This window comes from Phaethon lepturus, unplaced genomic scaffold (assembly GCF_000687285.1).
Source record: "Phaethon lepturus isolate BGI_N335 unplaced genomic scaffold, ASM68728v1 scaffold16859, whole genome shotgun sequence".
Classification (NCBI taxonomy): domain Eukaryota; kingdom Metazoa; phylum Chordata; class Aves; order Phaethontiformes; family Phaethontidae; genus Phaethon; species Phaethon lepturus.
In genome coordinates, this window is record NW_010564308.1 from 30,964 (window position 1) to 45,506 (window position 14,543).

Consider the following 14,543-nt stretch of genomic DNA (forward strand, 5'->3'; position numbering starts at 1 on the left):
TTATATGTTCTTTATAAACACCATCAGAAAGGTTTTTCAAAGCCACAGGGATAAAAGGTGAAATTGCCTTTATTCATCTTAGTATAAAACAGGAAGAGGTAGAATTAATAATTTCTAACATGCTAACCTTTTTCTAACCCTATCCATTAGATGTTTCTAATGTCTCTGAACTGAGCCCAGGTCTTGTCCTTTAAACATGTCTTTCAGATCATAATAGCTTATCCAATATGATGGCTCAAATCAGGCATCTATTAAGTTATATACCTTTATTTCTTCTCCCAAAGGTGCTATGCAATGCCTCAGAAAAGCTTGTGCATGTCAGTTCCTGGAAGAGATGTGATTTCTTGCAAGCAGCAAAATCCAAATAGAACCAGCAAGCTCTACTATGCCCCTTCACTGCATTTTTTGTGGAAGCACCTTAAAAACGCCTTGCAAAACAAGTGCACTTCTCAGGTTGTTAGCACAACCTAGCTGCAAATTGAGGAGCAAATTTCTTACCATTAATATTTTGGCTTTGTCTAACTGTAAATCTTGAGTTCTGAAAGGTCATATCTCAGCAAAAGGTAGGAGAAGTTTTATTTCCATGGGAATTTCTTTAGAATAATTCACTAGCAACTCTCCAATGAAGAATTCAATTCTCATATGTTATGGCAATAGTTTCGCTCTGAGAAAAAGCTTTTTTTTCATTTTTTGTGTGTTCAGAATCTGCTGTTAATGACTCCATTTTCTGTGCATCCCCTCCAGTGTGTGGTGGTAGTAGTTCTTCTTCTGGAATAAATTGAGCAGGCCAGCATCTTCTTTGTTGGCTTGCTTCATTGCTCTTACTCACCTTTCCAATTTGATGGAGATCCTTGACAATTATTTTTTCAGTATCTTCTAGTACCGTTGTCAATAAATTAAATAGCAGAGCAATCCAAGCAAGGCCGAAAAGAATCCAAATGGCCACCAGCGTCCGGTAGTAGGAAAAGTAATTCCTGCCAGGCTGTTTACCTGCAGATAAGGGAAGAGAAAGATGAAGAAAATTAACAAGTTAAAATTGCTTTGCCTGTGTAAAGTGGGACAGCCTAGTAGATTCATCAATGTATTTTACATTGAGTACTTAGGTACTAAGGTGACTTTTTCACTGTAGTGGAGTCTCTCACTTCCCCAGTATTAGGTTAAGGCTGGGCAAGTCTCTTGTTACAATAAACTGATATATGCTAGCACAAACATGCTGGTATTGAGATACTTGGATGTACTGGGATTGAGGTGAATTATCAGCAGAGCAGGATATTTTTTTTCCCCTTACAGCATACCAATACATTCAATTCAACCTCTGCATCTACAGGTAAATGCAATGATGTGGGAAGTAATGTAAAATTGTACTATCTCGAAAATATTCCCAAACTCCCAAAGCACAAAAAGCAGAGCAGTGGGCCACTATAACCACACGGCTATTACTAACTAGATTATTGTAGTTCTGTGTATTTCTATGAAGTGTGATTATAACATAATAAATATTTGCTTTAAATTATAGGTACCCTTGATCATACAAAGAGAGTAGTTGCAGTTCCCACTTTACTTTGAACAGCTTCAGGAGCTTCCTCCATTAAAAAAACTTGGTGACCGATGCGAACTCACTGAAACATGCCAAGAATACAACTTTCTGTGTTGGAAACCAGTGGACTGAAGCTTATTTCATGCAGTCCAAACCTCTTAGCATCATCCTGTATTGCACACCTGCTTTTCTGCACGGGTCATTTCGTTTGTTCCTTCAGGCATCAGCTATCCACCACGAACATACAGAGAGCATTTCCTCCTATTGCACTTAGTCCCACACAACGTTATCATGGTACAACTGATATGGTCCTGGCATCTGCAGGAAAACTTGGTGATATGGCTTACTGAGTGCCATAAGTCACTGGCAAGGGTGACTTCACTTAGCAGATGACACAGCAGTGTGCATGGGCAGAGAGATCACCATAAACCTGGTGGATCATTTCCCATTGTGAAGCTGCCCAGAAGGAGCCAGGATGCTGGCAACTCCTTTCAAGTCATGCAGTGCTCTGTACTGCATAGATCAATGTGCAGGATTTTTGTACTTCGTCATGCAAGAGCTCTGGAAATGGGGCAGGAGTGGGCTAGTTTGTCCTCATGGATAGGTATCCAACAGCTGTTTCTTTTTCTTCTGCTGGGTTTGAGTTGGCAGAGGGGATGCCAACTTTGCTACAAAGCATCTCCTTTTGTGCTCTTATCTGAAGTTCATGATGTGGGGTTAGCAAAGCAACTCGTAATATCTTTGTTAACTCAAAACTGGACTTCAGCAAGGCATAAATTCAGTTTACAGTGCAAGGGGAGTTTCACCCTAGAAGTATCATTATGTGTACATGTATTACAAACAGTAAAATCCAGACTGTCATCTTCCTAGGCTGTCTTCTTACCCAAAATGTGCTTTATCTCATCCTTGAAGTACAACAGCTACAAACCAGTTTTTAATAACTGAAATGCAAATAAACTCAAACCTGCTGTGTTCCACTTGGCCAGGGCAAAGACATTTGTCATTCGTAATCAATTCTAAACACATAATACTCGTCATTGATTCTGCTTGTTTCATTGTGAAGGTGTGAGGCATTAAACTTGTAATCATTTTATCACTGTTGTTTAAGGCCAATTGAAATAAATACTGCAGGAAGAAATATTTCAGCTCCAGTTAAGTCATCCTAATAAAGATGAAATCACAGGGCCAGGCAGCCTATCTAATTGTTTTTTTAAACTGTATTCATAAAATAATGTGGCTGCAGAGGAGGAAAGTGCTATGGAGGTAGTGGTTTTCAGGCTGTGACTTGCTGTCACTGTTGTAAAACACACTTGTAATTTGGATAAGGGAAGAGAATGCACCAGTTTTATGTCCATTTTTTTTCTCCTGCACAGCTCCAGCCAGTCTCCACCTTCCTGTATTCCATGTCACTGAAGTTCGAGAGGCCAGGGTTATCAGTCCTACAGATGATTAGAAAAGAAATGCCTGTGCCCTTTTGTCCTCCACTGCAGTGACAAAGATTGGCCCTGGCTGGAGAAGACAGTGAGCAAAGAGGCCACTGTTGTGTGATACAAATTCTTACTGATGCCTGAGTTCTGTCTTGTGTTCATGGCAATACTCCTTAAGCATGCTGGAGACAAAGAATCTTTCTCTGGACTATGTGAAAAGTGGAATTTCAGGGGACACTGGTTTCCTGTGCTTTGTAGCAAGAGGGAGCAGTTAACTGCCTGGGATCACTTGTGGAAATGTGGCCTAATCAACTCATTGCCATTGCATGAATTAACTATCAGCTAGACTACAAGATCATTACGATCATTAAACTCATGCAAACAAGCAAGATGTCAACTGGATCTTCAAAGCACTACCCAGCCTCTTCAGCAGACTCAGAGAATTTAAGGTCAGCAGGGAACATCAGATAGTAAAAAAAACCCCCAACTTGTGGGCTTCCTCAGCCAAAGTCCTCAGCCTGATGTAAGAAATCTTTCAAACATACAGCAAGGCTGCCAGCCAGTCTCCAAGGCCCTTCTTGCACCTCTGCAAGGCTTGAGAACCTACGGCTTGTTATGTGGTGGATATTTGTCCATCGGAAAGGGATGTGAGGCTTCCAGATTCTCTGTAGGGACAGCACTGGTGCTCAGGTATTAGCTTCAGAGCCTCCTTCTAATATCCTCACTGAAGAGAAGTTCAGGCTAGCAAGATGCTGGCGGAAGAGGTTGTAGAGAAATCTTTGATTCTCCAGGGAGTCCAGGTGTTTGATTGCTTCTTCTGTGGACACTGATTTGGATCCTGGTGATCATTTTGGAGTTCCTCTGGAAAGTTATTCCATGGAGAGTATATTTTGGCCAGCAGATCCATGGAAGTGTTTCAAGACACACTCCAGCATGCTGGAGTGTAGCTTAAACAGTTCATCTTCAGGGGAAATCCTAAGCTCTGGCTTGTGGAGACAGAGAGCCTCCAGTGATGCATAGGAGACTAAAGAAGGCCACTTTTGCAGTGATAGATACGTTTAAGCCCCACTTCTCATAGAGTGAGTAGACTTCCCCAAGTTCCTGTGACTGGGATTTCCACCTCTCAGTCTGTTGTGTAAAATTATGTCTTCTGAAACTTGGCCACTTATTTCTTTACTCTACATTTTGAAACATAAATCTTAGATGGCTAAAGCAAGGATACATGCCTTATTTTTTATGACTGTCACAAACTGTTCCCTTTTGGTATCTGCAAACTCCTAGGCTCCTTGAATTCTCTCTCTACACTTCCCCTTCCCTCCCCAAAATACTTGGCTTCTTTGCACCCCAGAACACCACATTTCATTCTATTTAGACAATTTTGTGCTTTTGTCAGCATATGCAATCCCAGAGAAAAGAGTATTTCCCCCGTAACTGTACAAGGCAAAGACTAGTCAAAAACTCAGATGGAAGATTTGTCTCTACAGTACACTGGTGGCCTGTGCAGTCAACCCATGGTAATTACAGTCATGACCCTGGGTGTTTTGCTGTGTCTCCTCTCTGAAATCAACCTTACCTACTACATAATCTCCAAAGCCAATCGTGCTGAGGGTGATAAATGCAAAGTAAATTCCTTCGCTGTAGGACCAGCCCTCTGTTATCTGGAAGAAGAGTGATGGCAAGCACAGAAAAACTAGGATCCCCGTTGCCAGGAAGAACAAAAGGGTCAGAAATTTGATCTTCTTCTGAAAAATAAACCAATTCAATTATAATCATGATTTGACACACTAGCAGGCCATATATAATGGTGGCTATTCAAAAAGGGTGGCTATCTAGGAATACCTAGTAGGACCACAGGAACTGAAGGACTTGTGTTGAGTGCTCTTCCTCTAAAAGTACCCTAGCCTTGCTCTGAAGCAGGGGGAAGCCATGTATTATGTGTGTTGCATGTCCACAGTAGTCCTGGGAGATGTGGTCTTTTATCTGATTGTATCAACATTCTGTGACCATAATAAGAGGAATTCCTGTCCGATGACTTTTACTGGAGTCGGACTATTTCCACTTTTCATCAGACAGCATCACTTTTATTTTTAAGGTATTCAAGTGTGGCACTCAAAGAACATTCAAATTTGCCTGGGAAAATAGACTTTTAAAAAAATATTTATACCATTTCTGACAGTACTATCTCCAAGAGTCTTGACTGTTGACTTTATTTCTCGTTGCGTCAGTGCCACAACTTGGGCCCTACCCAGTGGATACCTTACTACAAGAAGACCTTTAACAAATGAGCTCCTGATGAAGAAGTGCCTGGACAGTGACTTTTGAACCATCCTACTTCTCAGCGGTCATGAAGAGGCCTTGACTGGAGAAAAAGACTTGTTACATATTATCAGCCAGACACACATATAGTTTATGTATAGAATTTTATAAGTGCAGATTGTCTGGAAATTAATGGCAACTCTTGGATAATTTTTCATGCCTTCGTGCATTATGCATGTGCTTGAGTTTATATCTGATCAAACCTTATGTTCTATTTAAATTTGCCAGACATGGGGAGAAATTTTGCAGTTTGAACAGGGTTGTCTGTAGCATTCGTACCTTGTTCTGAAAGAGAATTACAGCAAAAGACACAGAAAAGCTATTGTCACTTCCTCAAGCAGTAGTGAGAGAAGGGGAGTAGCTGCAAATAACTTGGGGCATAACCAGGCAAGACACATCCTGTCTCTAGCTCTTTACAGGTGCCTCCTGACTTTTCAGCAACTGGGCTCAAATGGACAACTTCAGCCTGATGTTTCCTTTCTGTCAAAGTCAGGGGAGGAGAGGGATTAAACGACTGCATAATGAATAAGGAGGAGTGACTCACTAGGCATTGAGCCAATATCCATTGAAACCCCTACAGCTCACTTTTTTATAGCTTTTTACAGCTTGCCTGCTTTTTACAGCTCACCTGCTTTTTTGCTGTCTCAAGGTAAGATGCTTAATCATCTCTCTCTTTACTGCTTATAAAGGAGACAGGTACTTCTGTAGAGTGTTAGCTCCTCAGATAAGTGTCTAGAGAAGTGGGATGAGGCGCCCACTCTCTCCATTGATTGCTGAAGGGGGCCGGATGTCTGCCATTTTGATGGGTAGACAAAACACATCCCTTTCTCTGAATATCTCCTCTATGGTTGTCTGGTTAGCTCTGCAAGTGAAGACTATCTCTTTCCCTCTCCTAGCACACTGTCTAACACAGCATGAGAACAAATATAATAATAGAGGATAATGCCAGCATATATCTGGAGAAAAAAAAATTACCATATAACTGCCTGAGTAAGTAAAACTGATTACCTTTCTCATTCCTTTCTCATGCAGGAATTTCCCCAGCTTTTTACACAGCAGTGAGAGCATCTTACCAACATGGTGTAGAAAAACAATATTCAGAGGGATTCCAAACAGAGCAAAAAAGACACAGAAGATCTGGCCCCCAGCTGTTTTAGGACGTAGTGTGCCATAGCCTATGAAAAAAAGATGGGTAAGAGGAGATACTCCAGAGAACTGGAGCAGTCCACGGTCACATTCACACCTACCCCAACCTGGCCTGCCTTTGACCCCAAAAGATGTGGCTAGCAATTCTCAGTCCACATGCACTTTTTTTTTCCCTGAAAAAGGCAGTAAGCGGATGAAGTGATTCACCTTGCATGTTTTGGGCCATGGAAGAGCACTGTGTACTCCCAGCCCAGACTTAGTGGGAATGAAAGCACAATCTAAAAGCAGTTACGGAAAACACGCTCTGTCCTCTGACAAATACACAGAAAGACAGAAACCAGAAGTCTGGGGACCTGGAAGACGTCAAGGCTGGAGTCCCAGGCTGTTTGTCATGTCAGAATCACACATAGCCATCCCTAGCTTCTTGTCGATCTGCCTGTGTGTTAGTGACCTCCCTGGCTAAATGCCAGTAAGTTGGTATGTCCCAGATACTGGCTCCAGTCCTGGAAGCAGTGCAGCGTGCATTAGAATAGATGGTGCTAATTAGTCCAGACCTTACTGGTGTCTGATTTATTCATGCCAGAGAGATATTTGTCTTAAAGTCCTACTAAAATAGCATTTATCTAAGTAGTGGAACAACGGCTCCAGAACTCCAAACATGTCCTTTAATGGACTGGAGACTTTGTTCCTCTTAGACCCTGTGAGGTACATCCCTGAGTGCAAGAGTCCTCTACTTTGTGTATGTCCTTACTCTGTCAGTGACCCTGAGAAAAGGCACTTTCCCAAGCAGAGTTCATCTCAAGGCATCCATTACTTGGAAAATGCAATGTTTTCTTTGGGGGAAAAAACAAATAAAACAACTGAACGATTTATTGGCTACTAGGCCCCCAAATTCTTGAGCTGTCTTGTGCTCCCTGTTGAAGAAATATTCCATTTTCATGACAGAACCTCGTCAAAATGAGTGGAAGTACCAGATGTACCTTCACAACAGACCTCTGATGTGAAGGTGCTCAGAAACAGGCAAAGTGGCACTTTTCCTGGGACAGCCTGTCTGCCTCAATAGAGAAACAAATTTGGTGGGAAATGACTGATTTGTTTGGCAGAGAAATGCTCTAGTTAAAAAATACAATCATACAGGTGGTAGCAAGGAATGGATTGGATAGTAGCAGGGTGCTGTCAAACTAGGGCCGAAGCTTTATTGATACGTGAATGTTGTTGTAACCATCAAACATTTGTCATTGATGTGATGGGTCAGAAGCCTTTCTTTCTGCTACAGCAGGAGGTCTCCACATGGATTCATGCAACATCTACACACCTGACATGATGCTGGGACACCACTGGGGTCCTCGTGACATGTCACGCTCAGATCAGTGGTGCAGCTGTACCTAGGGTGTAGTGGGAGTGAGGCCTCAGCTTCACTTTGCAAAAGCATAGATTTGATTTTCACTGCATGAGAGTGTGAAGCAGGAGCTACCAGTGTGGATTTTCTACTTAGATTTGGCAGACCTGCACTTTTTGGGATGCATATTTGAGAGAAAGGGAGAGGCAAGCAGGGCCAGGCAGCCCCTGAAAAGGTCAGAAAAAGCTTGAAACAGCAGTATAAAAGTCTCAGCATTTGCGTTGCACCCTTCCCATTTTTTTCCTCCTGGCATATTACTAACTCAATATGTGCACTAACAGTTCAGCACAGGCCATTGAGACAGTGTCCATGCCCCAGCAGAGTTCACTTCTTTCCTACCATTCTTTTATGCTTTACAGCACTCTCGGATTTAAAGCCTATTTGACCCTAGAATAAAGACCAGGATAATGAAGTTTATCTCCCACTCAAAACTGTCAGCAGAGCAAACATTTTAACAGATGGCTCAAAAAGATGAAAGAAGTGGGAAATAGTATGAAAGGCCACTGGTATTTTACCAGCCAAAATAATGCACGAAGAGTTGTGCAGTGGTGAGGTCTCAGGACCACCCTGAGATGAGACCAGCTATTGTCATAGCTGCTTACCATCCATGACAATGAGGGGCTGGAGTTTTTACCCTTCAATGTATTATCCATTCAGGTCCTAACAACCGGGCATAATAAGCATCACACACACACAAACACACATACATGGAAAGCATTAGACTTACCTATTGTGGAGACAACTGTGCCTGCAAAGAAGAAGGAGTTACTGAAATCCCAGTTGCTGTCTTCAATCTGTGATTCATTTCCAACAGGGTATACTCCATTCTGAATGGCTTCAGTCAGGTTCTGGGAGGGAATGCAAAGTTTGGTATCAACACAGCTGATATTCTAAAGTGCTTGCTTCAAGAATACTAGAGATTTAGCCAACCACTGCTCCTTTCCTGTGAATACCACTCGCTGTCCGCAGCGATACTCTGATGCTATTCACACCTTTACCTCCAAGGTTGTGTAGCAGCCAGCTGGTGTTTTTGAGTGCCAGTCTTCTGCCGTTTTTCTGCTGACTGCTCTAGTGGGTGTTAGAAGAACTTGTTTCTTTTAGCGTGATCAAGGAGCTTGATTCTTTTAGGCTAAGTACGTTGTAAAAAAAAAAGATCCTATAGATGACTAGGACACGGCAGAGCAAGACAGCACACTGGCTTCTGTGATGGGGTGGCTTGTTACTGGTTTTGAGTTTGCCCAGCAGTGGTGGATCCAGGATCTAATCATCCACCTGTATGTAGGCACACTGAGCAGTGACTCTGATCCCTCCCAGATGCCATCGGTGAGTTATAGCAGGGTACATGTGACATACACAGAGAATTCAATTTTAAGGCTGTAGTCTGATTAGTGTCACAGATTTAAATTCAGAGGAAGTCCATTGATTTGCAAAGCATTACTGTTGGTGTGACCACAATCAGAATTCAGCTTGACATATACACCCTTCTCCAAACTGCATGCATGAACACACATGTACATTTACAATGTAGCCTTTGAAATGAGGTTAGATGAACATCTGTCAGAGATGGTTTGGGTTGAGACTACCCTGCCACAGGGGGGTTGACTAGATGTTTTTCTCAAGCCCCTCCACCCCTATCACCCATCATGTTACGCATTTTCAGAATCTTCCCTTCTTCCTTGGTTTTAATTCTAAGTGCTGCTAATTTTTTTAAAGTAAAAAACAAAAACCAAACAAAAAACCCCAAACAGTATTCAGCCCTCCCTGCCTTTAGCAAACAGAGAATATTGGACCAGACGTCTGGAAGGCAGGCTGGTTTGTACAGAAACAGCCTAGATAAAATGCAGGTCTGAGCCCTGCCAGAAGCAAGACAAGCTGGAATAAACTGCACCAGAAAAGTCTTCCCCGCCTTCCTCCCCCACTATCTTTTTTGCTGGTGTCCCAGAAAATCAAAGCTAACAGAAATCATTCCATAGTCCTTGCACAAAGTTTTTAATGTCTTGAAAACTTCCTCTTTTTTTTTTTCTCCTGCCCTACCCGCAAAAAAAAAATCCAAGGTGAAGAGGGTGCATGCATATGCGCAGTGGGGGCTGGATGACTGGTTGTTATTAGAAGTACCAGTTCTTCCCCTCCTTTCCTCACCCTGTGACCTGGCACATTAAGAGCTCCATTAGTTTCCTATACAGAAATGCTTACAGCGAGGCTATTTGCACTCCCCATTGCTTCTGCATTGTAGCAGACAGAGTTAGGAAATACCGAAGATGAAGAGACAACCATACTCAGCCTCAGCTTCCTGTGCCATGACCAGAAACATCTTTCCCTTGGCCAGGCTACCTGTTTCACTTCTGCAGCATCTTCAGAAAGTAAACCTTGACTATGCCACAGCCCCACTGAAAGCTGAATCAACAGGAAGCAAGACCCCAGAGAACTGGGACATGATGGGATGGGGGCTGTTAATAGCTAACGCACAAGGTTTTGTCAAGCTACACAAGCAGTATTTACTATCAGTGTGTAAAATCATCCAAATGACCACATCAGTAGAAACACAGTGAAAGTTATCTGTGTAGCCAGGCTGAACAGGAAACAACATCTGATGGAGAAACAGGAGGGTGAAAGGGCTTCCGCAGGGCTTGTACTTACCTTCATAAACTGCTCCATCTCTTCCACCGTGAGGTGGGTGAAGTTCTGAAGAAAAGCCTCCTTCATCTGGGCAGCTGCTATTTTCTCCTGTTTCTCAGCGGTCCTCTCCAGTGCCTGGAACACGGCTGCACCCACCAGCAGGTAGACGAAGTAGCCAGCCACCAGCAAACCCGTCTGCAGCTTGCCACTGCACATGGCCTTCAGTGGGACACAGCAAGGGGTGATGAGTAAAAGGTGGCAATTGGTAAATCCTTCACACTCCTGGGAAGTCTTCCCCAGGCAGGAAGAGCCCTCCCAGCTCCGGTTTCTGCTGGGATCTTACGCTGACAAGGACAGAGAGCTGTCAAATACATTAATGGGGAAGCTGGGAAAAAAAACCCAAACCTCTACCAAAAACAAACCCAACCCCCCGAAAAAACTTTCCACTCTCTGGGCTGCATGCTGTTTAGGGATTTCCTCTTGTCTGTGAAACTCTGCCTTGCTGAGTTCTCAGGAAAAGTGGGTCAGGATGTGAGGAGCTGGCAGGTGGCCATCTCCTCCTCAAGAGGCTCTGGGGACAGGTGAGGATAGCTTGCAAAGGGCCCACAGGGGAGCTTGCTTGGAAAAGTATTATTTTACCCTCCTCTGTCTCCTTCTAACTCTGAGAACTGGACTCCAGGGCAAGACCTGATAACCTCTGAAGCCCCTTCTTGCCCTGTGTTCAGGGGCAGCTTCAGAGAAATGTAGCTGGGCTGCTCTGCTGAGCTTCACTTGCCAGCTTGATGCACAGAGCAGGGTCATGCAGCCCTGCATGGCCACAACAGCTTGCAGCAGAACCTTGGACATAGAGGTAAATGGATACAGGCTGCATATGTGTCAGGCCTGCACCGTTTCTTCTGGCAACATTTCCTATGCAGTGTATCTAAGACAGGACATTACAGCATCTCTGTGTGCACAATTTAGACAGATAAAAAAAGGATTATAGCATCAGATTAACCGAATCACAGAAACGTAGAATGATTCAGCTTGGCCAAGACCCTGACGATCATCGAGTACAACCACAAAGCTAACACTGCCAACTCCACCACTAAACCATGTCCCTAAGCACCACATCTATACACTTTTTGAATACCTCCAGGCATGGTGCCTCAACCACTTCCCTGGGCAGCCTGTTCCAATGCTTGACACCCCTTTCGGTGACGAATTTTTTCCTAATATCCAGTCTAAACCTCCCCAGGCATTCTCCTGGAAAAACTGTCTGCTCATGGCTTGGACAGGTATACTCGTCGCTTGGTAAAAAACTGGCTGGATGGCTGGGCTCAAAAAGTTGTGGTGAATGGAGTTAAATCCAGTTGGTGTGCTAACAAGCGGTGTTCCCCAGGGTTCAGTGTCAGGGCCAATTCTGTTTAAGAACCTTATCAATGATCTGGATGAGGGGATTGAGTGCACACTCAGTACATTTGCAGATGACTCCAAGTTAGGCAGGAGTCTTGAACTGCTTGAGGGTAGGAAGGCTCTACAAAGGGATCTGGACAGTCTGGATAGATGGGATGAGGTCAACTGCATGAGATGCAACAAGGCTAAGTGCTGGGTCCTGCACCCTGGTCACAACAAGCCCATGCAACGCTATAGGCTTTGGGAAGAGTGGCTAGAAAGCTGCCTGGCAGGAAAGGACCTGAGGGTCTTGCTGATGGCCAGCAGCATGCTCAGATGGCCAAGAAGGCCAATAGCATGCCTGCTTGTATCAGAAATAGAGCGGCCAGCAGGACTAGGGAAGTGATTGTCCCGCTGTATTTGTCATTGGTGGGCCTGCAGCTCGAATAATGTGTTCGGTTTTGGGCTCCTCACTGCAGGAAAGACATTGAGCGCATCCCAAGAAAAGCAGAAAAGCTGCTGAAGGTTCTAGGGAATTATGAGGAGCATCTGAGGGAACTGGGATTGTTTAGTCCGGAAAACAGGAGGCTGAGGGGAGACCTTATCACTCTCTACAACTACCTGCAAGGAGGTTGTGGCAAAGGTGAGTGTCGGTCTCTTTTCCCAGGTAACAAGTGAAAGGAAGCGAGGAAAGGGCCTCATGTTGCACCTGGGGAAGTTTAGATTGGATATTGGGAGAAACTTGATCACCGAAAGGGGTGTCAAGCATTGGAACAGCCTGCCCAGGGAAGTGGCTGAGGCACCATGCCTGGAGGTATTCAAAGGGTGTGTAGACGTGGCGCCTAGGGACGTGGTGCCTAGGGACGTGGTTTAGTGGTGGAGTTAGCAGTGTTAGCTTTGTGGTTGGACTTGATGATCTTCAGGGTCTTGGCCAAGCTGAATCATTCTATGATTCTATGTCACCTACAGTAATGTAAGCTCTACTAATTTCAGAAGGATGGTTCCCATGTAGTGGGAACTAACTTATGTGTCAGAGCTTATTCCCATCAGCTAGAATGAGAATTTGGCTGTCATTGAGAATAATTTGTAGGCTGGGAAAGCAAAGTTCTTGAATTAAGATAGTGACTTTGGAACGGATATTAGACATATCTGAGCTTGGCTGTACCATGGACATTCTTAACACTCAGATTAACTTGCTTGACCTTAGATTTTCCAGAATTTTAATTTGCTTTGTGCACAATTTCTTTGTTATTTCAGCAAATGCCCTACTTTAATAATGCAAAAACACTTTGAAGTGTTTTTGAAGAAGCATTTAAAATGTGCCACCTATTCTGCTCTCCAAGCCTTTGTGTTTTTATTGAGTTTGAAAATACAAGAAAAGCCAGAGACTCTGGAATGAGCTTTGCAGAGCTGATGTAAACAAGAAGTGGCAGATGGCTTCACTCTGTCAAGTGCAGGCTGTCCTTTCACACATAAATCTGTTTGACCTCACATGAAAACAGGAAAAGTATGAATGAAGGTAAGTAGTTTTGCAAATCCTTAGAAGTTACTGGAAAAGGGTTTGTAGAAACAGGATGTGTCATGTTTCCTTTCACTTCTTTTGAAGCTACAGGTTGTCAAAGGTGTATTTCTTCCTTAGATTTAAACTATTTCTATACAAATAATGGTACCTATGGCTTTTCCCTTTTGTGTGTCTCAGAATCCCAGCCCTGTAAGATGAGAGAAATCCCTTTACAAACGCAGCATTTCCTCACCTGCACAGCAGACATGAAGATAATACAGGTGGATTCTTTCCTCAATACATCTGAGGGGAAAATGGATGGAAAAAACAGGAAATTCATGGAAGATGGTGAAATTTTGGTATTGACTTCAGCTGCAGTGGTTTGATCAGGGTGGGTAAGGTGCCAGGAAACTTCATCTTTCCCATGGTGTCTCCTCTGAAGTGTATATATACTAACCTGGATTTCCCTCTAGCCCCATCTCCAAGACAGCATGTTTGCTATTTGTACATATATCTCCAGAAGCCCTTGACTGCAAGGAAGCATTAAGATGATTAGTGACCTTTGTTTTCCTCTAGCTCTGGAATAGGAAATACACATCATCTTTTCTTAGTCTGTTTTTTTCACACCAGTCTGTGAATCTTTAATAACCCCTACAGATTGTTCTGGCATGAGAGGAGTGTCCCATCACACAGCATCTTGTTCATACTTGGGTTGATACTTGCAGAGGGATTCACTACTGGGATATTCACAAATAAGTTGCGTTGGGGAAGAAAGGAAGGGGGAACCCACATTCACTCAGTGGAGTGCTCCACTTGAAGCCGTTCCTCATAAAGGTAACAATAATTTCAATTAGCTATGACTGTGCTCCTCTGCTTATTTTGCCTAGACTAAAAGCTGCAAAACATGCTCTTGGTGGAGGCTGCTGTAGCTGTGCCACTTGTAGCTACTGAGTGAGAGTCACTGAAAGAAGGGGGTTCTGGGCTGAGCCAAAGCACCATCATTGACTCCTTCCCACTCCAGGGGTCTGGACGCTGGGCTAGCCTAACACCACTCACCCCAGTCATGATAACTGAGCACTTCCTAAGTGCTGGGAGCTGGTGTAGGTACAACATCCTCACGTGAGGGCTGATGCTGGCACTTCACACCTGCTTCATAATCAGAGTGATAACATGTCTAGATAACTGGGAATAGTCACAAAATCACAGAATCACTAAGGTTGAAAAGGA

The 14,543-nt window shown here is 43.6% G+C and overlaps 1 protein-coding gene across 1 annotated transcript; it reads right to left on the reverse strand.

The window, feature by feature from the left end:
* Nucleotides 1-631: 631 nt before the first annotated feature.
* LOC104615171 (potassium channel subfamily K member 16-like) lies at nucleotides 632-10,657 on the reverse strand. The gene is made up of 5 exons (XM_010294847.1): nucleotides 10,463-10,657; nucleotides 8,553-8,673; nucleotides 6,289-6,455; nucleotides 4,538-4,706; nucleotides 632-990 (listed from the first exon to the last, which is right to left on the reverse strand). Exons 1-5 carry the CDS (start codon nucleotides 10,655-10,657, stop codon nucleotides 632-634), a joined length of 1,011 nt encoding a protein of 336 aa, XP_010293149.1.
* Nucleotides 10,658-14,543: the final 3,886 nt, after the last annotated feature.

Coding starts and splice junctions, on each gene's coding strand:
- LOC104615171 (XM_010294847.1), bottom strand. CDS start 10,657: ATGTGCAGTGGCAAGCTGCAGACGGGTTTGCTGGTGGCTGGCTACTTC. Junction 8,674..10,462: donor AGATGGAGCAGTTTATGAAG/GTAAGTACAAGC, acceptor ATTCCCTCCCAG/AACCTGACTGAAGCCATTCA. Junction 6,456..8,552: donor CACAGTTGTCTCCACAATAG/GTAAGTCTAATG, acceptor TTTTTTTCATAG/GCTATGGCACACTACGTCCT.